At 47.8% G+C, this 26,153-nt stretch overlaps 1 protein-coding gene across 1 annotated transcript in view; it reads left to right on the forward strand.

The window, feature by feature from the left end:
- Positions 1–3,655: 3,655 nt before the first annotated feature.
- The window catches only part of LOC120860345 (beta-1,4-galactosyltransferase 1), a 53,032-nt gene continuing 30,534 nt past the window's right edge, over positions 3,656–26,153 (forward strand). The window contains exon 1 of the mRNA XM_040236150.1: positions 3,656–4,362. Coding sequence (XP_040092084.1) covers positions 3,939–4,362 — 424 coding nt within the window. The 5' untranslated portion in view covers positions 3,656–3,938. The remainder of the gene's footprint in view (positions 4,363–26,153) is intronic.

Raw genomic sequence — 26,153 nt, forward strand, 5'->3', positions numbered from 1 at the left:
AGAAACTGACCAATGCTAGGTACCTTGGGATGGGGGAGCTGTTGAGGCTGTGTCAAGCCTCAGTGGACTCTGCAGGTTCCCAAGAGATGGACTGTAAGCAAGTGTTGTTCCTTTTTCTGCTTTCTGGCCACAGAGTGGGTCTTTGGGTAGGTCTGTGACCCCTAACCTCCCCTCGATTCTGTCTCTTGGTCATTTTCTGGACATATAAAACAAACACCTCCATTTTCCCCTTCTCACCTTTTTCAGAAAGGGGACTATTCTGACCCATCCTCACTCAGCAGTCAGGCATTTTTCTCTAGGCATAGACAGTTGGGGCCAGCTTTACCCTTACCAGTTCCCTGGTGAACAACTCTTGACTTCTGTGTTCGAAATATAATAGTTCCTCCCCTCTCCCGTTCCCACATTATCAAGATGATCATAAGCATTCATTAGCAGTATTTGTAAAATATGCAAAATATTTAATATACTTAGTAGTAGTTTTAGTCACCCAGTTGTGTCTGACTCTTTGCGACCGAATGCACTATAGACTGCTAGAGTCCTCTGTCCATGGGATTCTACAGGCAAGAATACTGGGGTTGGTTGTTGTTACATTCTCCAGGGGATCTTCCCAACCCACGGGTTGAACCTGGGTCTCCTGTGCTGCAGACAGATTCTTTATTGTCTGAGCTATAGGGAAATATACTTACATATATGTAAAATAATATATTTAACAAATATTCTAGGTATTTTAACAAATGTCTATTCAGTGCCAACTATGTCTGTGGTCTAGTTCTAGGAGCTGAAGATATAGTAGTAAACAAGAGAGAAAGTTCCTGCACTCATGCATCTGATCTAATGAGAGAGAGAAAGACAACAATAAACTAAATGTTTAATTTTGGGTAGTGATAACTACTCTGAAAAAAATCATGCAGGTTAGGCAGATTTGGGTGGGGGGAACTATTCTACATAGGTTAGTCTGAGAAGCCCTCTCTCATAAGGTGACATTTGAGAGATCTGAATGTAAAATAGGGGTAAGTATTGGGCTTCCCAGGTGGCTCAGTGGTAAAGAATCCACCTGCCAATGCAGGAGATGTAGAAGATACAGGTTCAATCCCTTAGTTGGGAAGATCCCCTGGAGAAGGAAATGGTAACCCACTCCAGTATCCTTGCCTGCAAAATCCCATGGACAGAGGAGCCCGGCAGGCAGCAGTCCAAGGAGTTGAAAAGAGGCGGACACGACTGATTGACTGAGCACAGGAGGCATTTCATAGGTGTTTCAGGCTAACTGAATAGCAAATACAAACATCCTGAGGCAGGAAGAAACAGGGTAAGTTCAAGGAATAGCAGCAGTTAGGTTAGTGTGGCTAAAGCAGGTAGAGCATGGTACAGGATGACAGCAGAAGAAAGGGATAGGGGAATAGAGATAAAAATCAGATAAGACAGGGCTTCTACAGATGTGGAGTTTTTTCTAAATACATATTTTTTTCTAAATACGTGTCTGACTCTTTGCGACCCTATGGATTGCAGCCCACCAGGCTCCTCTGTCCATGGGATTCTCCAGGCAAGCATACTGGAGTGGGTTGCCATTTCCTCTTACAGGGAATCTTCCTGACCCAAGGACTGCACCCACATCTCCTGCCTCTTCTGGATTAACAGGCAGATTTTTTTTTTTTTTTTTTACCACTGAGCCACCTGGGAAGCCCTTTTTCTAAATAAAGTGGCATGAATTGATTTATGACTACAGTGATCTCCCTACATGCTTAGAGAATAGATTGGGGAGGGGGTATGGTGAAGGTAGAAGCAGGGTCACCAATTAGGAGTCTATTTTATAATCCAGGCCACCATGATGGTGGCTTGGTCTAGGATGGTTACAGCAGAGTTAGCAAGTGGTTGATTCTGATAATTTGAAGGTAGCCCTGACAAGACTTGCTGAGGGTCTGGAAATGGCCTTTAAGAATAAGAAAAGCACATCAAGGACACCTTTTAGGTTTGGGACTTGGGGAAATGGATGAACAACAGTGAGATGAACAGTGGAGAACGCCATTCTCTGAGGTGAGTAAGAATGGAGTGGAGTGTAGGGAGTAGGTTGTTGGGGGCAGAATGTGTGGAGTTTGAGATGCCAGTAGGAGAGGCAGTTGAATATGAGTCGGTTGGTCAGGGCTGGAGATAGAAAATTTTGCAGTCATCAGCATGCAGATATTATAAATCACCCCTTGGGAGTGTACACAGAAAAGAGCATCGTGTACTATGGGCTGGGGCCTTCAACAACCAGGAAAGAGGAGAAGCCCAGGAACGAGACAGAGTGGTGGCCAGTGAAGTGAGGAAAGCGTGGTGTCCAGGAAGCCAAGTGAAGAAAGTAGATTCTGTATGATCACAACCACGTGTCAACTCCTGAGCCTCAATTTTCTCATCTGTGAAGTGGGGAGAGTAACAACTGCCTGACTTCATGGTGTTAAGATTGAGGCAACGTACGTAAAGCAGTTACACTTGCGTCGGACTGGCTGTAGGAAGCTCTTTCAGTGTATGGTAGCACTTTAGAGTAGGCTGCCACAGCCCCTCAGCTGCCCCATCCACCAAAGTGATAGCACCTCCATGAGTCCTACTCAGGAATGAGGTGCCTCCCCACTGAGGCAATCAGGTGGGCCCGGGTCAAATCTGAAGCAAGCGACTTCAGTGCCTAAACCTCTCATCTAGACAGCTTCCAGCCCTTATCTGCAAATCAACAAGTGGGAAATAATGGTTTTAGAGCCAGAATTCTGCCTCTGCCTCATACCAGCTGAGCAAGAGTCTTAAATTTCTTGAGCCTTGAACTCTATCTGTAAAATGGGAACAATCTCTTACTTCATGGCATTGAGTCCAGGTCCGTTCATACTGTAAATAAAGCCAGCTGCTCTTCCTTTGCATGGCAGCGTAGGAGTTACTTGGGCTCCTGGACATCCTCCCACGCAATGCATGGTGGGGGATGCGCTAGAACAGGCACCCACACACTCCCAATCCGAGCTGGGTGGGTCTCCGATATCCCCTAGCCTGGGCTGTCGGACAGTGAGTCCAGAGAAGCGGAGACTCGTCCACTTTCTTTTCCGCAGGATGCCAGGTGAGCCACGCCTCCTTGCTGGGCCCCCCACCTTCCCAGCTTGGTAGAGGGACCTAGCTCCGCCCAGGGAAGGGGTTCGAACCTCTCAAAGAATCCTTCCGCTGTCCTACCTCCCGCTGGGCATCGAATCCGTTTCCAGGGCAACCTTTCTCCGCCCCTCTTCCTGACCCCAACTCAGTCTACCGAGGTCCAGCGTTCTGGAAAGCTGCCGCGGCCCCAACCCCTCCAGACAACAACCAGCCTGCCCTCTTCTCCTCCCTCTTCTCTGACGCCGCGCCACAGGCCCAGGCGCGTACCCTGCTCTTTAGCCCTGCAGGAAGTGGCGGCGCCTCTCGGGGGCAGCTCGGAGGAAGAGGAGGAAGGGACGCTTAGTAGGGACCGAACCCTCACGGTGCGGGCTTGAGAGGGCAGCGTGGGAACCCGAGACCTCATCGCGGAGCCTGCGTGCTGCTAACCGTCTCCCCGAACGGCTCCGCCCCGGGAGCCCACCCTCCACAGGCCCCGCCCCTCAGCTCGACCACGCCCCTCCACCGGTCCCGCCCCTCCACCGGGCCCCGCCCCAGGTGGCCCCGCCCTCCAGCTACAGTCCCGAAAACTCTGCTTCTACCGGGGCCCTGCCCCCGCCCCGCTGGCGGCCCCGCCCCAGCCCGCGCCCGCGCCTTGGGCGCACTTCTGCTAGCTGGGCTGCTGAGCCGGCCGGAGTCGCCGAGGTCCGCCGCCTGCCCGCCGGTGCCGCTCCTTCGCCTCCCCCCGCCTCCCGGTCCCTCCCCCAAGTGCTGTGGTCTGGCAGTGCCTGGCTGGCGGCCCGCGGGCGGGCCGCCCTCCCCGCGGTAGCCCACCCCCCTCTTAAAGCGGCGGCGGGAAGATGAAGTTTCGGGAGCCGCTCCTGGGCGGCAGCGCCGCGATGCCGGGCGCGTCCCTGCAGCGGGCCTGCCGCCTCCTCGTGGCTGTCTGCGCGCTGCATCTTGGCGTCACCCTCGTCTATTACCTGGCCGGCCGAGACCTAAGACGCCTGCCTCAGCTGGTCGGAGTCCACACACCGCTTCAGGGCAGCTCTCACGGCGCCGCCGCTATCGGGCAGCCCTCCGGGGAGCTCCGGCTGCGAGGGGCCGCACTGCCGCCGCCTTTCCGGAACTCTTCCGAGCCGCGTTCGCGGGCCGCCTCCAACCCAGACGCGGACTCTCGCCCCGGCCCTGGCCCGGGCCCAGGGAGCAACTTGACTTCGGCCCCAGTGCCCTCCACCACAACACTGTCGCTGACCGAATGCCCTGAGGAGTCCCCGCTGCTCGGTAAGTTCCCCATGGAGGTTCGCCCATGCCCTCTTCCACAACAGACAGCCCCTCTGTTCCGGATCAGAACCCCTAATCCGCAGACAGAGGTTCCGTGCTGGACTGGGGTGAGAGGTTGGGAGGTGAGTTCCTTCGGATTCATGGAGGCTGAGTAGGGCACGGTTTTGGAAAGCCCTTAGGCCCCTCCGACCCCAGAACCGGAGAAGACCTTGGAGACTTCCCAGCTGTGGCCCAAACCTCAAAAAGTTTCGGGAGTTTGAGTCCTACTAACTCGGAGCAGTCTTCGCCCTGCTAACTCTGCTTAGGGACTACCAGGCAGCTCAGAGTAACCCTCTCTAGCTTAGAAAAGTGATGATGAGGCCTCCAGCAGGGAAGGGAGCATACCTCCCAGGTCACACCTCTGTCTTCCGTAGACCCACCGTCTCCTGAGTGTGGATTAACTTTATTCCTAAGCCTTTGGGAACGTGACTTGTCCCTAAACCTCTGGTTTTTCATCTGTTAAATGGAAATAAGAAGATTTACCTGTTTCAGGGGACTCTTTTGGAAGATTAGACGAAGCAGTGTAAACAAGAGTTTAATGTGGGTAAGCCCTCGGTAAATTGTCACTATTGTGTTCAGTTCCTCCTCTCTATAGATGCCTGCCCTGGGGCCCTCCTACCCAGCTTCCTGCCCTTGTAGGTTCCCAAAATGTCTGTGAGCAGGGCCCTCCCAGGGGCGGAGTGTGTTTGTACCAGTGTAGTGTGTATCCTGGGAGCTGGAGGGCTAAAATGTAAGTAACCAGTTAGTACCATGTTGACCCTTCCTTGGTAGCAACCTGGAGTCTCCGCTATCTTGCCCAGATGATCTGAACTGGCGCCTCCAGCCTGTGTTTCAGCGGGAGCAGAGAGCTTGGGTCGGTGGGTCTGCGTTCCTTATGTCAGGAAGAGGCTGAGCCCATGCCCATCGGAACCTCCCCTAGACCTGTAATCCACTGGCAGTCAAGCTTAAGGCAGCCACAGGTTGCTCAGTTTCAATGCGAGGATGTCGAGAATGTCATTCTGAATGAGGGACCCAGCAGAAGGGCAGGCATCCTGCCAGTAGGAACTGTCACTTTTTCGAAGAGCCCTGGCAGAGCAAGCCTCCTGCACACTCTTGCTCAATTTTTCCAATAATTACTTCAGTATTTTCATATCAAGTTTGGGAGGATGTTCTTGGAATTGGTCAGACATAAATTGTGGTAATAAAGGAATTTTTTTTTTTTTTTTTTTTTTTTTTAACCAGAAGCTTGAATTCCTTTGGACTTGATGGTTAGTCTGGGTGACAAACTGGTCCTGGAAATGAAATGAAATCTTTGCCATGCTGCTGTGTGTCTGACTTCAGACATGTTACAGGGGTCCTCAGAATCCCTTTCTCATGTGTAAAATGGGCTTGTCCATGCTTAACTCACAGGGTTATTTTTAGGACTGTATGAGATTGTGTTTGTTAAGTACATGGCAAATAGGACCCAGGATTTGAAGTTCCATTTTGTCAGCCTCTGGAGATGGCCCTGAACAGCATAGAAAGGGGAAGAGAGCTGGAGAATCTTCACACCCCAGAGGGACTTCCCTAGTGGCTCAGACGGTAAAGAGTCTCCCTGCAATACGGTAAAAAAAAAAAAATCTGCCTGCAAGGCAGAAGACCTGGGTTCTATCCCTGGGTCGGGAAGATCCCCAGGAAAGGGAATGGCTACCCATTCCAGTATTCTTACCTGGAGAATTCCATGGACAGAGGAGCCTGGCAGGTTACAGTCCATGGGGTCGAAAAGAGTCGGATACAACTGAGCAACTAACACAACAACAACAGACCCCAGAGAAGCCAGATTTTGACCTTCTGTTTTTAATTGTTGCCCAGATATTATGTAGAAAGAAAGAGAAATCCTTTAGCAAATTAAAGGAAAGTAACCCAGAGATGATTAGAATAGTGTTTGAAGTATGGGACCTTCTCAGTGAAGCACGAGAGGCTGCGGTGGCCTGTGTTCACTTTGTTTTGTTTCGTAATGATGTTGCTGGTGATGGGTGGCCAGTCACTTGTTTCTGAGTTGACTCTGATGGCACAAACAGACTTCCTGAGAGATAAAGTTTTGGAGAGCACAGGTTGGGGGTGGGGAGAGGCCCTGGGCCTTCTCTAGCTTGTCCACCTTAATGTGACATGCATGCGACCCTGACGTTTTGGCTCCTGCCAAGGCAGCTCTAGAAGTTCAGGGCGGAGGGTTTCTCTTCACTATTATTGAGCCCTTAGGTTCGAGGACTGGATACTCGCAATGTGGAGGTTCCTGGTTAGGAGAGGGCCTTGAGAAAGCTGAAAGTCTCCAGGGACGTGTTTGTGTGGGTTGGGGGAGTCAAGCCCATCTGTTCAGCTGGGCAGGTGTCAGCTAAAGGCCTAGCATGGTGGTTTTGAGGTCACTGGGAGAAAGCACCCTCGGGGTTTGAAGCTGTGGCCTTTTCACTACTTGCAGTTCCTTTGCACAACTGGGCTCTGCTCTCTGGCATCCAAGGGTCTGTGCCTGATGCTTGGCTCTCTCCTGGCTGGTGGGTGATGGGTGACAGGCATGCCCTGCCTGCTGGAGCCAGGCACCAGGCTGGGCTGCTCACAGGTCCCTGTTCAATCTGTCCTGGGTTGTCAGAGCCTCAGCCAGACTTTGCACCCCACTCCAGTACTCTTGCCTGGGAAATCCCATGGATGGAGGAGCCTGGTAGGCTACAGTCCATGGGGTCACGAAGAGTCTGACACAACTGAGCGACTTCACTTTCACTTTTCATTTTCATGCATTGGAGAAGGAAATGGCAACCCACTCCAGTGTTCTTGCCTGGAGAATCCCAGGGACAGAGGAGCCTGGTGGGCTGCCGTCTATGGGGTCGCACAGGGTCGGACATGACTGATGCGACTTAGCAGCAAGCAGCAGCAGCAGCAGCAGCCAGACTTCAGTACACTTCAAAGTTGGAGTCCTGCTTCTGTCTACCCTGTACATCAGGGCAGGTTTCAGTGTTTGGAGCCAGAGTAGGCCCTGTCCCCAGATCCCTGCTGGGTTGAGGTGAGGCTTTCAGGAATGAGAGCTATAGGGGAGAGGTGGGTCTTTGCTAAGGATTCCTGCAAGTTCCCAGGGAGTCCTCCCAGGGAGTCCAGGCCCTTGGCCTGGCTGTGCAGCATCTCACTGAGTATGGCATTAAGGCTCCCTTTTCTGGCTGCCTAGGTGTTTGCCTGAGATGTAGTCAGCCTGGGAGGAGTAGCGGCCTTGCGCTGAGTTACTTTTCTGGGAATGTTTATTTCTGCTTGGATTTGGCAGCAGCACAACATACTTGACTGGCACTGCCCGCCTAGAGAGGGGCTGGCTGAGGGGTGGGCAGTGGCTCAGGTAGGACTGGTTAGGGGAGGCCAGCCTGACCTGGACAGTTGGTTTTAGCCCTTGGGATAGTGGCGGGAGGGTATGAGTATAGGACTGCCCAAACTTGAGGCCCCGCTTGCCCAGCTCCCCTTTGATGAGATCCTCTTCATATGTTCAGATGAAGACTCTGATCTAGAGGTGGGCACCAGAGAGGCATGGGCGCCTGGGCCAGCCAACAGCTGCAGGTTGCCAGGGCCCTGAGAGAACACTTGTCCATGAGCCCTCTTTCCCAGGTTTCATGGGGGCTGTCAGCCAAGCCTCTGCCGTGGTCTGTGCCCTTGGCAGAACAGAGCACGTGCTGGGCTTCTCCCTGGCTCTTAGCTCCCAGGTGTTTCTCCAGCAGCACACAGTTCCCACTCCCCCCACTCTCCCATCATCACACATGGGACATAGTGTATCTAGAGGACATGTGGCCTCAGCTTGGGAAGGGCTGTCTCTCTCCTTTGGGGATGAGTCCTGGAGCCTCGTAACCTTCTGGCTTGGGGTGGAGCCTCATCCTGGGGCTTGGGGAGGCACCAGGAACTTCCCGTGTCCAGACCTTTAAGCTTTGGGAGGTTCAGTAACAGTCTTTTAAACCAGTTTTGTCCTGTTGCTTTTCCTGGGGAAAATAATTTCCTAACATACACATAGACTTGCTTTCTTGTCTGACAGTCTGAAAAGGAGAAATACCTTCCATGACTTTTTGGCTCACTATTTTCCACGCAGCCTGATGGTTGCAGGAGTATATCCTGCCTGTTATAATTTGACCCAGTTTCTAAGAAAGCACATGGGTGCCTCCACCTGATGAACCGGGTGAAAGTTCCATGGATTACAGGGTGTCTGAGCCACGCATAAGATGGGACTCAAACTGTGGCATCCTGGAACCACAACATCCCAGGATGGGTCTCCAGTTTCCTGGCCCCTGTCATGCACTGTGCTAAAGGGGGAAGGATCTTGCCTCAGGCCACTGAGTCAGGCAGTAGCCAGCTGGGGCTAGAAAAAGTGATATCCTGCTTCCCAGTCTAATGCTTTTCCTTAAAAGTTATTGCCCAGTAGACCCTTAGTGCAGAGGCTCAGGGCAGCTTAATGTGGCCTTGAGTTTGGGAAGATCCCTGCTAGGTTTACAGGTGGGTCCATCTGAGAGGTCTGATATGGTAACAGTTTGTCTGGATTTGACAGTGTGCCTGTTCCTAGGCCGAGTGCTAGAGCTATGGAGAGGGAGACAACAAAATGCCTCCTCTTTTGGAACTCACAATTTAGGCAGAGGTACACGTGCTAAATCACTTCAGTTGTGTCCAACACTTTGTGACCCTATGGGTCGTAGCCCTCTAGGTTCCTCTGTCCTTGGGATTCTCCAGGCAACAATACTGGAGTGGGTTGTGTTGCCCTCCTCCAGGGGATCTTAGCAACCTAGGGATTGAACCTGCGTCTCTTATATCTCGTGCATTGCAGGCAGATTCTTTATCGTGGAGCCACCTGAAAAGCCCCTTTAGGCAGAGGAGGCATAATTAAACCATACTGATGTCACTTAGGGAAGCCACAGTGTGTCCAAGCATTTTAGTCTTTCTGCCTCCCTGTCCATCCCCTTTCCTTCCTTCCTTTCTTCTTTCTTTCTCTTATTCAGAAACCCAGAACTGGGACCAAAGTTTTCCAGTCCTGGCTTTATCTGATTGTGTGAAAATGTTCCTCTAATTTCTGAAGCCTTGCATTAGCTCTGCTGGGTAATCTTTAACTTGCTGCTTTATAATGACTATAATGATACATCAGTGGCCGTATGGTTGGATATTATGGGCTTTGGTTAGCAGCAGAGTAGGGGGTTCCAGGCTGGGACTAGACAAATTTATGGTTTGGGGAAGACAAAACAGTTAATCCCGGATCTTCCATGGATTCCAGCTGGGGACCCTCTAGATCCTGGGGGCAGGGCCAGGAGTCTCATCCCCTTCAGGCTCAGCTGAGCTCTGGCCAGTGTGTGAAGGGGGCCCAGGGATCCTGTGGTCAAGTCAGACCTGGTGATTTCTTCACTGACCCCCTTCCACCTTGCCTCCTATGCCTGACTTCCTAATCAGCATTCATGAAGTGGAGATGAAAATTCTGCTTGAAGCCACGTCCACCTGGCAATTCCAGTTCTTCTTATCTGGTTAAGCAGCATTCTGGTTGTTTTAGGACAGTGGTTCTCCCTAGAGCTAACTCCCTCGAGGATCTTTTTACCTTTGCCTCTAGCACTGCCCATGTGGGCTGGGTGATGAGATCACTATAAACCAGACCCTGACATCCGAGGAGCTAACAGGGCGTGCAAATTGGATTCGGTGACATCCACAGGGTTCCACCTGTCCCTTAACTTGGTGAGGGGCCGTGGCTGTGATTGCAAAACCCTCCGTTGTGGGGCCTCTCTGTTTACCTGGGCCTGCGCAGTCACTGGCCAAGGAGAGAGATCTTCGATTATGTTCTAAAGGCCAGACTTCCAAGTTGGAAGGTCGTGGTGGCCTGAAGGACAGGGGACAGGGCCTGGCAAGAAGCTGGTTCTGGGTGAACGTGGCCTAAAGGGATTCGTCCTTAGGAGGCAGAAGGGCTGAGTCACACGCTGAGTGTTTCAGGTTCCACTTTTCAGCCTGGCCCTGCCCGCCCCTTCCCTGTACAAATGCAGGCTAGGGGCTGTATTATTGGCTGTTGCTGAATTCTTTGGCAGGGATTTTAATGTCTGGTCTGGGTGTGTAACGTAGCTGCTTCTCTTTCCCCCTGCCGCCTCTCCAAACCCCTCACAAAGCTCAGAGAGAGAGAGGAGGAGAATTTGTCTCACTGGGATACCAGAGGCCAGGGCCATGGGTCTTGGTTTTGCCTGTTTTTTTTTTTTTTCTTTGAAGAGCGAGTAATCTTTTTTCCTCCTTTTTGTGAAAGGTAATGAGGGCTCATTGAAAAATATTTGAGAAGTTAAAAGAGTTTGAAAAGCACATGTATATTCCTGTACCTAGACCAGGCATGTTGACAAAGTTTGTCTTGTACATGTTTAAGAATTTAGCTGAGACATTTTTACAAATGGACAGATAGATTGGTATAGATAGATCTAGACAGCCTGATGGCCAGGATTTTTTCACTTAACATTCTATCACGGGCTTGATCCTATACCTTTAAAAACAACAGGGGGTATAGCTTTTATTTTTCAACTGTTGCTAAACACATACAGTTTTTTCTTAGTGGTTTGGTGAGGCTCATGCATAAAACTTTACATACTTTTTGGATTGTTTCCAAAGTAGGGTTTTTTGAAAAGGAAGAAAAGGGGATGAACACTTTTTGAAAAGGGCTTGGTTTTTAACCTATTCTTACTAAAGGATAGACTCGTTGAGAATTTCAGGTTTGCTTAGTGGTGGCAGATGTGTACCACTTACTGCTGAATAAAGGCTGTGTCTAGAACTCTGATTAAAAACTAGGTGCAAGGAAGTAAGTGCCTGGGGTGGGGGCAAGGGGCCAGGCTGCAGGATGACTCTGTGGTGGGCGTGATGTCTTAGGAGTCCGCTTCCTCAGTAATATCTCCATCTGTCTCCTCAGCAGCCAAGTCCCTGGACTGGGCTTACGGGCCTCGTGGCCCTGGGGCAATGGTGCTGGGTGAGCACCAGTTAGCTAACCCAGTTCCGGTGACATGACTGAGATAGGACTGTGTCTGCAAGAGGTGTGGGAACAAACTAGTGAACCAGCACAGCTCTCCCACCTCCCCTCTCCAGAGGGTCCTGAGATCTGAGAGGGGCCAGGAAACGAGAATCTATAGGTTCCCACAGTCATGTCAGGAGAAGCCTCGGAGACCAGCAGAGCTTGGCACTCAGGCTCTTTGCAAGGTGTCTGCTCTGAAGTCAGAGTCGACTTTGAATGTCCTCTCTGGAGCTAAATTCTCCTTCTGAGGCACACTTTGGATTTGGGACTTTGCCCAGGGTCATTTGGCACAGAGCCCGGCTATCGAAGGGGAGGCTGCACTGAGGGAAGGGCAGGGTTGTGTCAGACCAGTGTGACCACCAGGGTGTGAGGTCAGGCTCCTTCCTGCCCCACCACATGGGTCTCCAGGTCACGGGGAGGCACCCTGGCAGAAGATTCAGTGACTGCCTGACCTCATGACAGGTTGCATTCTGAAAATGCCTTTAAAGATTTCTTTAAAAGTTTCCTCCTGTTTTGCATACTGTCCTTTTGCCTTTGACTTCCTGAATGGCAGCTCTGCCGTTGTGTTTCAGGATACTGTCAGCTTGAAAAAACAGGAAAGGACTGCCAATTAGGGCGGACCCAGGGTAAGCGGTATTGCGTTATAGAAGGCTCGGACACTGGCGTGGAGATGTTGGGTAGCTCTTAGCATTCAAATGAGCACCTTAGGTGGTGTGGCAGGGTCCCTGCCTGTCTCAGAAGGGGCAGCCTTGAGTACTTACCCGAAAGGCAGGAGGCCCCCTGCTCAGGAAGAGGATGAGTGGGGACTCCTTTGCTCATTCAGCAAACTCGTACTGGTAACTAAGCTCTGTGAAGCACAGGAGATGGACATGAACAAAGGCTGGTCCCCACCCCGGGGGCTTCACTCAGCAGTGAACAGACCCTGACAAAGATGAGAGGAAGCAGGGGTGCTCCCAGGGCACTGAGAAGGTGCAGGGAGCCGGATGGGTGGTCTGGGCCAGGGCTGGAGTCAAAACGAAGGTCTCTCAGCATGTTGAACAGTCTCCCTGGTTGGGAAGGGCAGGGGTCTGCTGCCTGTTGTCATCTCTAGTTGCTCTCACATGGGGAGAGTGCCATAACCAAAGTGTCAGCTGTGGCAGGCCGTCCCCAGCAGGGCAGGAGAGGACAAGAAGTTGAGGCACAGTGCAGGGAAAATGATAAAAGAGAGAAAAGGCCGTGCAGCTGGAGTGTGTGGACAGGAGCAGGCCCAGAAAGCTAGACTGAGGGCCCAGAGCAAGGAAGCAGAAGGGGAGAGGTGCAGAAAAAGGTGCTTGTGGTCTGAAGAGTGGCAGGAGTGTGGGGGCGTTCAAGGGCCTCTGGAGCGAGGATTCGGAATTCTGGTTCTTCTAGCTCATATCATTGCGAACAAATCCTGACTGCCTTGGTCCCTTCTCCCCTTTCTGAAGTGTGTGTGCTAAGTTGCATCACCCATGTCCAATTCTGTGACCCTACGGATTATAACCTGCCAGGCTCTTCTGTCCATGGGGATTCTGCAGGAGAGAATACTGGAGTGGGTTGCCATGCCCTCCTCCAGGGGATCTTCCCGACCCAGGGATTGAACCCGAGTCTCTTACATCTCCTGCGTTGGCAGGTGGGTTCTTCACCACTAGCGCCACCTGGGAAGCCCACCTGTTGGTCCTAAGTGCGCTTCTTCCTCTTCCTCCCAGAGTCTGGATTTGTAGGGGGGAACCCCGGTTCTATGTGCCACGTGACCCCCCCTGTGGGAGTTCCTGAGGGGCTCACTTCCCACCCCTGAGGGGTCTTGTAATGAGGCCTCTGTTGAGGACTCTGTCATCTCTGTCTAAGCAGGCATAAAGCTTTTAGGTGGGTAACCTTTGAAATGGCACGGGTAGTGTTTCTTTCCTTCATGCTGGTTAGCTGTGTGCTTTGGGAAAGTTGTCATCTTCTCTGTACCTCACTGTTCTCACCTGTAAAATGGGGATAATAAAAGAATCTACCTCATGATGCTGTGAAGTTAGTAGGCACAAAAGGGCTTGAAGCAGTGCCTAACACAGAGTAAGCTCCAAATACATGTTCTCTCTTACTGGTAGCACTGTTAGTGGCTCAGTTGTGTCCGACTCTCTGTGACCCCATGGACTGTAGCCCCTCCAGGCTCCTCCTTCCATGGAATTTTCCAGGCAGAAATACTGGAGTGGGTAGCCATCTCCTTCTCTAGGAGATCTTCCCAACCCATGGATTGAACCTGGGTTTCCCGCATTGCAGGTGGATTCTTTACTGTCTGAGCCACCAGACAGATATAGATATGTTATCTTTTATTGGTAGTACTAACAGTTCTTATTTGTGAAGATTTTGGCTTTTACTTTGTAAAATTTCTCCTTCTCGTCTTCCCCCTCCTAGTCATCTTCTTCCTCTTCCTCTCTTTCCCCTCCTCTTCCTTCTCCTGCTTCTTTTCATTCTTCTTCAATTGAAAGTGCAGTGTCACCACATCCAATGTTTAAATACGCATAGTTCTCCTCCTTCCCATTGTAGTAAAACCATACATCTACTGGCATACTTTCCAGACGCATACATACTTTACTCTGTTGCAACCATAGTGGGAACCGTTTTGCCTTCTACTATATTTGTTCAGCATTATCTTATAAACCATTGCTTATGTTACCTGAATTATCTTTTGTGGCTCCTTTCTGAAATCCTTAGGGCTTATTCCCTTTAAGGTCCAATATCCCGTGTTTCCCCATCATAGATCATCTTTGCTGCATGTTGCTTCTTGTTTCAGTTGAATTATTTCCTGGGGATAAATTCCTAGAGGGGAATTTCTAGGCCAAAGGATATGGCCATCTTTATGGCACTGGTTCACACTGCCACTGTGCTTTCCAGTAGGGTTGGAATAATCCACAGACCTTAAATTCTATTGGGTTGCCCAAAAAGTTGGAGTAAGATGGTATGGGAAAACCCAAATTAACTTTTTGGCTGGCTCAGTAAATTCCTGGGCTGAGGCTTCCCTAGTGGCTCAGATGGTAAAGAATCTGCCTGTAATGTGGGAGACCCAGGTTTGATCCCTGGGTCAGGAAGACCCCCTGGAGAAGGGAATGGCAACCCACTCTGGTATTCTTGCCTGGAGAATCCCATGGACAGAGGAGCCTGGTGGGCTACAGTCCAGGGGGCCACGAAGAGTCGAACATTACTGAGCCACTAACACTAGGGATTTTAACTTCTAAAGAGTGGATTCCCAGGGAAAGTCAGATTTATCTGGAGTCTCACACATAATGCTCTCAGCTGTGTGTGTGTGTGCGTGTGCGTGTGCGTGTGTGTGTGTGTGTTTGTGTAGTTTCCTGTGTAGGACCCTGCAGGTGCTCTGGATGTGAGGCTTTTCCTAGAAGCCATTTCCTGTGGGCAGGTCCTGCTGAGGTTACTGTGTATCCACAGAGGAACCTTACACGTGGCTTTTTCTATACTTTACACACCTTTGCCAAAGAGTTGATTTATACAACATAAGGACCTTTCCTTATTTGTGGAGCCATACCTGTAGATTGGGGGCAGATCCCAGCTTTAAAAGCCTGGCTTTACAATGCTGTTGATCTCACACATTGCAGGTCGGTTGCTGGAAATACCACACGCAGAACCCATGTTAGGCTCTAATGGACTGGCCTGGGCACCTGACCATTAACCCATCTGCACGAACTCTGCTCTGACAGCCCTGGTTTATGGGATCCAGACACAGGGTCCAGATGAAGAAAGACTCAAATTAGATTGGATATAAATAAGTTCATCAGTAGCCTGAGGTCTGCAAACAGGAATTGCTGTTTCTGACCCTGTAGCCACACCCCTACCCCATACACATGGCTTTTTTGTAGACAAACAGGAGCCTGCCAGCCTACCACTTGCGCAAATGTTAGAATGACTTTAGAGCTAGTGATGTCAGTGACCAGAGATTTACACCAAGTAGACGAGGTGCCTTTAGCCTGTGACAGCTGCTGCCTTAGCCTTGCAGCCCCTCCTCATGTCCTCTCTTCTACTGCATTCCTCAGCAATCAGCTGTGACTCAATGGGGGTGCTCCCAGGATCCGTTTGGAACTGGGCTGGAGCTGCTGTGAACATCTTGTTCCTGTGTGACCCAGGGCAAGACCTCCTTCCTGTGTAAAGTGGAAAGATCGTCCTTACCCTCAGAGGGTTGATAAGAGGATGGGATGATCTGAGGTACTTGGTAATGGAATTCTGATCAATGCACAACACATCCCCTAGGCAGCAAAGGTATACGTTCCACACAGTAGGCTGCCAAGTAAAATGTTTTTCAAATGCAGTTTTTTCTCTCTGTTCCGGGGCAGTCAGGAGAAGGAGACTGAGGCTGTATCCACAGTTTAGGGACAGAGTTTAGCCAGTTTGGTAGAGATGGTGGCCTGCTTATCTGAACAGACCTACCCCAGGCCCCAAGGAGAAACCTCCACCTTGTTGGATCCGCAGCACTGGGAACCTGGAGTGTGGGCTACCGTGTGTCAGGAGTGCCAGGCTTTTGTGGTCATTCACAGCGTTCCCTTCTCCAGGTGATCATTGTTTGTCAGTGTCCTGGGTCGAGGCCATCACAGACTACACCGTAGCTGAGTGGTCAGGGTAGAAGCTGGAGGGAGCATTGGATATTTGATGGAGTCTCAGGAGTTAAGGCTTTTGAACTGTGGTGTTGGAGAAGGTTCTTGAGAGTCCCTTGCACTGCAAGGAGATCCAACCAGTTCATTCTAAAGGAGATCAGTCCTGGGTGTTCATTGGAAGGACTGATGTTGAAGCTGAAACTCCAATACTTTGGCCACCTGATGCGAAGAGCTGACTCATTTGAAAAGACTCTGATGCTGGGAAAGATTGAGGGCAGGAGGAGAAGGGAATGACAGAGGATGAGATGGTTGGATGGTATCACCGACTTGATGGACATGTGTTTGGGTGGACTTTGGCAGTTGGTGATGGACAGGGAGGCCTGGCGTGCTGCAGTTCATGGGGTCGCAAAGAGTCAGACACAACTGAGCAACTGAACTGAACAGGAGTTAAGAATGGCTGTGTTAAAAACAAACAAACAAAAAACCCAGGTGCTGGGCTGGACATAGGTGGGCTCAGGCTGAGCCACCCAGTGGTCTGTACCACTATCCTGTTGGAAAACTAAGACACAGGCCTAGACAGCCCGTGTCTACCCAGGGGCTGGTGTAGGAAGCCAGGATACCACACCCTGAAGTTCTGTTTTGGCGCCAGCCTACTGAGTGATCTGAAAGAAGTCACATTCTCTTCCCCAGGCCTCACTTTACCCATCTGTTAAGTGAGATAAGGGGTTGGCCTGGATATTCTCTGGTGTCTCCTCGTGCCTGGGAATTCTGATGTAGCCTTGAACTCCTGCGTAATACAGTTGAATGTCTGGGCTGCAGGACAGCTGGCCCATGAGGGCCAGCCATGTAGACCTGGGTGACTGTCAGTGTACCCTGAGCCAGGATTGAGTCAGTTACTGGCCAAATCCACACCCAGCTGACCCTCCCAGCAATTCCCATAGCCAGGCCCCAAATCACAAATAAATCGGTCAGCTTGAAAACCCAGTCAGTGGGAGCCGCTGTGAATCTAGGGTTCTAGGTTCCAGCAAAAACCACATCAACCACACCCACAACAGATAATGCTTACTTAGCATCTTACTTACATGCCAAGCATGGGAAAAGTACTACATCTGCATTATTTTCAGGGATTCTCACAGCAACTTTTTTTTTTTTTTTGCCTAATTGTCCTGGTTTGAACTTCCAGCACATTGTCGAATAGATGAGTAAGAGAGAACATCCTTGCCTTGTTTCTGGTCTTAGGGGAAAAACAATCAGTCTTTCACATTCAGTCTTAAGTATGATCTTAGCAGTGGGATTTTTGCAGAGGCTTTTTATCAGATGAGGAAGTTCCCTTCTGTTCCTAGTTTCTTGAATGTTTTTATCATGAATAGGTGTTGGTGTGTTTTGTCAAGTGTTTTTCTGTGTCTGTTGAAATGATCATGTGGATTTTGTCATTGGTCGTTCTATTGATGTGGTATATTATACACTGATTGCTTTTCCAGGTATAAATCAAACTTGAATCCCTGGGATAAATCCCACTTGGTTGTGATATGTCATCCTTTTCATATACCTCTTACTTTAGTTTACTAATATTTTTGTTGAGAATTCTTGTTCATAAGAGTCATTGATCTATAGAGCTTTTCCCTCAGCTTTATTGAAGTATAATTGGCAAATAATCTGTAGTTTCCCTTTTCATCCTTCTCCTGATGTCTTTGTCTGAATTTGGTATCAAAGTAACACAGGCTCACAAAGTAAATAGGGATGAGTTCCCTCCTCTTCAATTTTCAGAAGTTTGTGAAGGGTTTGTATTAATTCTCCTTTAAATATCTGGTGAAATTGACTAATGAGACTTTCTGGGCCTGGACTTTTACTTGTAGAAAGCTTTTTGATTACTGGGTCAATTCCTTTACTTGTTGCAGGTCTATTTGGATTTTCTTTTTATTCTTCAGTCAGTTTTGATAGTTTATGTCCTCCTAGGAATTTGTCTACTTCATCTAATTCATCTAATTTGTTGGCATGGTTGTTCATAGTATTCTCTTATAATCCTTTTTTTTTTTTTTTTTCACTCCAAAGTTGTTAGAAGTATTTCTGTTTTCATTCCCAAGTTAGGTAATTTTGTCTCTCTCTCTCTGTCTTTTTTCCCACCTTGATCAGTCTAGCCAAAAGTATGGCATTTTGTTGATCTTTTCGAAGAACCAACTTTGGGTTCATCGATTTTCTCTGTTATTTTTCTGTTCTCTATTTCATTAATTTCTGCTCTAATCTTTATTATTTTCTTCCTTCTGTTTTGCTTTAGTTTTATGTTTAGTTTGTTTTTCTATTTCTTAAAAATCTTTTTAAGGTGGAAGGTTAGGTTATTGATTTGGGTCTAAAGATCATGTACTTTCCACATTTTAATAAATACTGTTAAATTGTCCTCTAGTTTACACTCATCAGCAGTGTATGGAAATTGTCTGTTTCCCACACTGGATATTTATCATCACTCTTTCCACATTTATCAATATGATGGTCAGATGTGGTATCTTGTTTTAGTTCGTTTCTCTGATTACTGATGGTGTTGAGCAAATGTTAATGTATTATTTGGCCATTTGTGGGTTTTTTTGTAAATTACTTGTTAATATTTTTACCCATTTTTCTAATAGTTTTAAAATATGTTTACAGGAGTTTTTAAGACTATGGATATTACTCCTTTATAATATATCATTTGCAAATAAGATCTCTCTATTTGTCATGTGTCTTTTAACTTTATCTCTGGTATCTTTGATCATATAAAAGTTTTATATATTTAAGTCTGTCTTTTCCTTTATGACTTCAGGTTGTTTTGGCGCTTAGGAAGTTCTTCATGTTTCCAAGATTGTAAAAATTTCTTTTGGTATTCTTTTCTAAGCTGATTCTTTAGCATTTTAGTACTTGTCCCTGACAGTAAAAACCAAACAGAATCACTGTTCAGCTCTCATATGTTGTAAGAAGCCTTATATCATACCCACAGAACCCTTTGAGCTCTAAATCTATCATCGATGCTGATGGATTAGAGTAGAAATGTGAAATTTCAGTCACTTGTGATTACAGAGTTGTAATAATCTGTATGCTTTGAAGTTCTAGGGAGTCAGGGGAGAAGACAAAGTAATATTTATTGAACATCTGTGAGTACAAAGTAATATTTACTGAACATGTATTAGTGCTAAGCACTGTGATAAGACTGTATATGTGTTATCTCATTTACCACGTGGAGAGAACACATTATTATCTCCACTCCTTAGAGGAAAAAATTGGAACAGGCTGCATTCAAAGAGGTCCTGATGCCAAAGAGGTATTGTCAGGAGTGCATGGCTGGCTGACTGCCCAGGTGGCCCGTAGGGCAGCAAGCTTTCCACAGTCCAAGGTCTGGTTCTAGTTGGAGAGGGAAGGATGTTCTGGTAACTAGCACTGCAGATCCAGAAATGCAGTCAGGGCTCCAAAACTGATCAGAGGGTCAGCTGACTCAGAAATAAAACCCCCATGAGACTTATTTACATGCTGGAATGCTAAGCTGTGCTGTGCTACTGGAAGATTGAAACTGTTGTCAACTGGCTTAGCATTCTCTGGCTGCTGGCAGCACTATAAGGGAAGCCATAGAATAATCAGGCAGCTGTGAAGTCAGAAGTCAGAGCAGAGAAGTGAGTTGTACTCCAGTGTTGGTTGGAGTCAGGTGGTCAGGTTGATGAACCCGTCCCCGCAGTATTGTGGAAGCCCTTCAGGGACCTTGGTCTGGTCCAGAGGTTAGAACTCCACTCTCCCCTGTGCAACCCTGGAAGGACACATCCTACGCCATCCTCCACCACTCCCCTATGTATTCCCTTATGTACTTTTTTCTTTCTTTTCTTCCCTTCCATCCAGCCATCCAACTTTTTATTTCATAGCCTCTTATCATCAAGGACTCTCTTGCCTTATTTATTTGTTCTCTTTGATCCTCATTCCCACTTCCATTTTCCAACCCCACCATGGGCATTAAAGTGTCTAATGTGTATCTTTTTTTTGCTCTTGCCAGATGGGAGCCACTGTTTCATATATAATGCAATTTTTAATTTTAATTTAATTTTTTAAATTAACATACCTAAAATTGGCCTTTTTTGGTTTGCAGGTCTGTGAATTTTTATATGTATATACACACATATATATAAAACTACCGCAATCCAGATGTAAAATAATTTTTCACCACCCTCCGCCAAAATCCCCCTGTGGTTGTATTTTCCTCTCACCCTTCACCCCTGTTAATCACTGATCATTACTGTTTTTTTGAGAATGCCTTGTAAGTGAATCACATAGTATATGTATATATATATTTTTTTTAACGTATAAACCATTTTATTTTATTTTTTGCCATGCTGCGTGGCATATGGTATCTTAGTTCCCCAAGCAGGGATCATACCTGTGTGCCGTCCTGCATTGGAAGCTTCCACCAGGGAAGTCCCAATGGTATTTTTTATAGCTCATTTTGATTCTATTTTTTTTTTTACCCACTTCTGCTTTTTCTTTCTTCTTTTTTTTTTCTTCAATTTTTAAAACGTTTGACATATCTTCAAACACATAGAAAAGTTGTTAAATTATGCAGAGAATTTCTGGATAGCCTTTGAAAGTGGCTCAGTTGTGTCCTACTCTTTGCGACCCCGTGGACTGTCCATGGAATTTTCTAGGCCAGAATACTGGAGTGGGTAGCCTTTCCCTTCTCCAGGGGATCTTCCTGATCCAGGAATCAAACCGGGGTCTCCTGCATTGCAGGAAGTTTCTTTACCAACTGAGCTGTCAGGGATAGCCTTTGGATCCCCCTGAACTCCCCAAACGTTTACATTTGCTATATTTGCTTTTTTCTTCTTTCTCTCCATGTATGTGCATGTGTGATATTCCAACTCATGCCCTGTTAGCCCTAAATATTCAGTGTGTATTTCCTAAAAACAAGAATGTTTTAATATTACTGGTTAGTACAATGACCAAATCAAGAAATCAACATTGAAAATTTTCTATTATCCCATCTACAGACCTTATGAAGATTTTATCGCTTGTCCCAAGATTGTCCTTGTACTAAAAGGAAATTGAAGAGCAGGCATTTTATTCCGTGATCATGTCTCTTTAGTCTCTTAATCTGGAAAAATGCTTGACGTTTCTTTGTGTTACATGACACTGATGTTGTTGAAGAGCACCAACCAGTTGTTTTATAAAGGCCCCTCAGTTTGAGTCTGATGTTTCCTTGTGGTGAGGTTCAGGTTATGCATTTACAGCAAGAGTTTTGGGTGAATGTGGCTCAGTTCTTCTCAATACGTATTATGTAGAAACACATGCTATTAATTTGGTCCTTATTGGCCAAGTGAACTTTGATCTTTTCATTATGGTGGCATCTGCTGTTTCTCCATTTTCAAGTTTGTTATTTTACTCCTTTTAATTAAAATGTATTTTATGGGCATTTACTTTGAGATTATGTGAATATCTTGTTATTCCTCAAATTTTCATCCATTGGCTTTTAGCAGCTATCAGTGATTCTTACTGGAATCGATTATTTGTATGGTGTTAGGCGATCTAATTCTGTCATGGCTTCTACATTTATTAATGGGCATTTTCTTGTGAGGAAGAGCTACAGATCTTTCTTTGTTCAGTAGCTCATAATTCTTCACTAACATTATTTATTTAATGCTCAGACTCTCTTGGGTCACAAAGAATCGGACACGGCTGAGTGACTAAGCACGTACATCCCAGATTTGGCCGACGAGATCCCTTTCAGGCTAGCTCCTGTGTCATTTTGGCACGTCACTCTGTTCCTCGAGCATTTCCTTCACTTTCAGGCAAATCAAGATGTTCCAGCCTCCTCTTGTTCGTTCCGACTTGGCCCTGGAATCAGCCACTTCTCCAATGAGCTCTCGTTCTTTTTAGCAGAGGATGGTGTTTAGAAACCAGAAGCTGGGCTCCAGACACTCACCCTTGATTTTAAGGTCCATCCTCATTGCCATGTGTAATCTAGTGTCTGTGGTGTTCATCCCAGTTTTCTCTCTCCATTAATGACTCCCACACTACCTTCATACATCCTGACGTAAGGAACAGCCTTCTCCATATCCTCTGTGGACCTGTGTGTGGATTTATGCTGCTCCCTGAGTGCCAGATACAGCTCCAGACCAGCTGCTCCCGTTTACATCTCCACCAGCGGAGAGCAGAGCATCTCTGTACCTCTCTACAAATACTTAGCCTTAACGAACTTCCTCATTTTTGCCAAACGATTAGATATGCTGGGTGAGCTCTGGTTTTAACTTGATTTTCTCTGATGACAAATGAGCTGGAGCATCTTTTTGTATGCTTGATGGCCTTTGGGAGCCTTCTTTGGTAAATTGCTTATTCATAATTCTTCTTTGGCTGTTTTTTCAAAGGGGCTCTTGTGGTTTCTTGATGACATGTAAGATTTCCTTATACATCCTGGATAATAATCTCTTGCTGGTCTCAGACATTACAGGTCTCTTCTCTCAATCTGTCCTTTATCTGTTCACTCTGCCCATGCTATCTTTTGTTTGAATGGAAGACTTTTTCCCCCTTTGTTTTGTGCTTTCTCTCATCAGTACCCTTTTTCTATAATTACGTGAATACCCTTAGTCCCTCCACATTTTAAATGTGCTGGTATGACTAAGCTCTGGTGATTCTCCACAGCAATCTGTCTTATGACTTATTAGCCTCTATTGATTTCTGTTAAGAATGACTTTGCCTCTTAGAATATAAGATCTGCATGCAGGTATTATTCATATATTTATTCAGCAAATCTGTGTTGTAAACCCACTATCTGTTAGGCAGTGTGCTGTATCACAAGACAAAGTTCAGAGAGGGTAAAACATGCCTGTGGCTTTTCAGAGGTAGAGCAGGGATTTTTTGCCTTTTTATTAAATTTTATTATTAGAGTATAATTGCTTTATGATGTTGTGTTGGTTTGTGCTGTACAACGAAGTGAATTGACTATAAGTATACATGTATCCCCTCCCTCTGGGATCTCCCTCCCAGTCACCCCCCATCCCTCCCCTCTGGTCATCACGGAGCACACGGGGCTGAGCTCCCTGTGTGGTCCAGCAGCTTCCCATAGCTATCTATTTTACACTTGGTAGTGTATGTCTGTCAGTGCCATTCTTCCAATCTGTGCCATCCTTCCTGTCGCCCTCGTGCCCACACGTCCATTCTCTACTCCTGGAGTAGGGATTTAAACCTGATCTTTCCCACTGAACTGCTTCCCTCGGAAATTGCATTTGGTTCCTATAGAACCATGTGTCAAATTTCCACACCTTTTGTAACAAATGGCCTAAGAAGGTGCAGAGCGAAGTGCTCTCCCCCAGCATCCAGGGAGGGGAAAGTCATCAGGAGAGGAGTGGAGGGAAGTGTGGCTCCCGCCTTCCTGGGCCTGGCAGGCCCTGGGCTACCCGCTGCTGGCTCCAGGCTGATAGTGTCAGACCCAGAGGAGACTGGGAGGCCGCTTCTGCCCGCAGGGGAAGGTCTTAAAATAACACCCAGGCCTGTATCATCTAATCCTTTCTGAGAGGCTCAAATCATCCCTTCCAGAAGTGCTCTGGTTCTAAGAGGAGAGAGATACAGCCGGATCATCCTGGGGCTAACATAGAATTTCCAGGCCCCCCAAGCCTTTCCTGGTAGTGATAACGGTGAGCAGGCGCAGTTTCCACAAATTCCAGCCCGGCAGGAGGAGGGCTGGGTGAGGAGGAAGTGTGCATTTGGGCTGGAACCAAACAAAGCAGAAACTCCTCCTGGGACAGTTTTTCCCCAGAGAGCAAATGCTGGGAAGCCTGTTTACTGGGCTGTAAAAGCGTTGATCCCTGGGCACTGCTTCCTGATCTCAGGCTGTGCACCTCTGTGCCGTAGAAACCTCCTTGGGTTATCCCAGGACAGATGTGTACTGTTAGGCCCCCAGTCCTGGGGGCTCCCAGGGCTCCCTAGTTCTCTATCCTTGTTTCTACTGCCCACTCTGAATTCTGAACCATGACCATGTATGTGTGGAAGTACACGAGAAGGGTTTAGATCAGCGATGTCACATCAGGTTCACTTTTAGGCTTCCTGAATCAGAATCCCCATGGCTTCTGAACCCTGGAGTTCTGAGATGGACTACCTCCTGGGCACAGTGGAGGAAAAGCAAAGGGCCACGTGAGCTGTGATCTGCTGCCCACTGTGTAGATATACCCATGATCATCAGAACCTTAAAGGATTAATAAGGAGATGATAAGGATGACTCTTTTGCAAATCTTAAGTGTCCTTGCAGAAATCTATCAGGCTCTCTGTCCTTTGTGTACACTGGGGTTAAAATATAATTCTCAAGGTCCCTCCAGCCCTGGTCTGCTAGGATTATCCAAGGGGCCTGTTTCAAGGTGGATCCTGACCCTTCAAGGTGATGGAATCTGACCTTACCTTCACTCCCTTAGGTTTAGGCCTTGGTACCCTTGGTAATAGGATCCTGGACCAGGTGAACATCCAAGGCTTTTCTAATGATTTTACGACCCGTGTTAGACTTTGAACTTTGGAGTTATTCTCTCAAGGAACAAGTGGTATTTGGGGAAGCACCTGTTTGATGTGGCAGTGTGAGGTTTAGATGAGGAAATAGCAATATATTGTTTAGAAGATGAGGCTGTATACTACCACTGTGTCTAAAATTATAGGGCTAGAATCTGGAGGAAACTCATTTTAAAATGTAGGGTGGGGGATATGCCCATAGGTCATGAATTAGGTGCTATACCTGGAAACCAAAGGCATCTTTAGAGCTCAGAAGGGAGAGTTTTCTTGCCCTTGGTCACCTTGGGTGTAGGTGTGTAATTAGGACAACAGCTAGATTCTCAAGCATCATATAGGCAAGATAGCTCCCAATTCTGCTAACTCAGCTTCTTAGTTCATAGCTGAATGTGTTGTGGGGATCACCAACATTTGTACAGCCTGTTCTTTTAGAAACTGTTCCAAGTTCAAAAGGAATGGTATACAGCCCCTGCCCTCAAGGAGACAAGGGTCTACTAGAGGAAGCAGGTAGATAGACTGGCACCCTCCTCCAGGGGGGCTTGGATGCGGGCTCGTAAAGGTTGGAACATTGGTAGGTGAAGAGTGTTCGTAGGCATCTGGAGCACGGACCAGCTGGCCTGAAGGATCCTGGAAAAGCTTTGAAATTCAAAGTTTGAACTTTGAAGGACTGTTCCCTTGCCTACTTCACAAAGGTTTTTGAAATAGCATAAGAATGCTGCTGCTAAGTCGCTTCAGTCGTGTCTGACTCTGTGCGACCACATAGGCGGCAGCCCACCAGGCTCCCCCGTCCCCGGGATTCTCCAGGCAAGAATACTGGAGTGGGTTGCCATTTCCTTCTCCAATGCATGAAAGTGAAGTCGCTCAGTTGTGTCTGACTCTTCGCAACCCCATGGACTGCAGCCTACCAGGCTCCTCTGTCCATGGGATTCTCCAGGCAAGGGTACACACTGTAAAAAAGGATCAACATAAATAAAACAAGAGAAAGAGAAAATGTGGCTTAAAAGTTAAGATTCAGGCAGAGTTATTCAGATGGGGCAACCCAGCATAGCCATTTCATCTGTCACTTTGCAAAAGCCACAAGTGAAATGTCAGAGAGCAACGATATGCAGTAGTTCCTGAGCATAAGTTGTTTTTCTTGGTGCTTCACTCTTCAAGAGCTTCATGGGGGTGGGAGGGAGGTGGTGGTTAGCAGGTGAGCCTGCAAACCAGCATTCCTCAAACTATACTCTAGGGACCTATGTTAATGCTACCTAGAGTACTTGTAAAAGGCAGGGTCCTGGGCCCCAACCCCAGACCTACCAGATCAGAAGCTCTGGGCAGGAAGATCCAGGAATCTGCAATTTTACATGCTTCCCCAGATGACTGTCTATGTACTCCACAACTTGAGAACCTCTGCAGTAGATGGAAACCTCAACAATATCTTGAAAGCACATGCAATAAAGCAAATGTGAAGGCTTGGCCTTTGTGTGAAGGCTGGGTGGGAATTTAGTGGGAGAGAGAGCAGGGCACAAGAATAGGCAGTTCCAATGAGGTTCATTCCTGGCCAGGTCACTTTCAGGTCATGTTTTAGAAGAGGTACTCAATGTGGTAGTTCAGGCGCGTGGCAGGGACGCTCCTCAGCACAGAGATGGATGGCCCCACTGTGTTGTCCGGCTTGTCCAGCTTCCCCTCGCCCTCCTGGGCTCTCTTCTGTAGAC

The sequence above is a fragment of the Oryx dammah genome, unplaced genomic scaffold, assembly GCF_014754425.2.
Source record: "Oryx dammah isolate SB20612 unplaced genomic scaffold, SCBI_Odam_1.1 HiC_scaffold_11056, whole genome shotgun sequence".
NCBI classification, from domain to species: Eukaryota; Metazoa; Chordata; class Mammalia; order Artiodactyla; family Bovidae; genus Oryx; species Oryx dammah.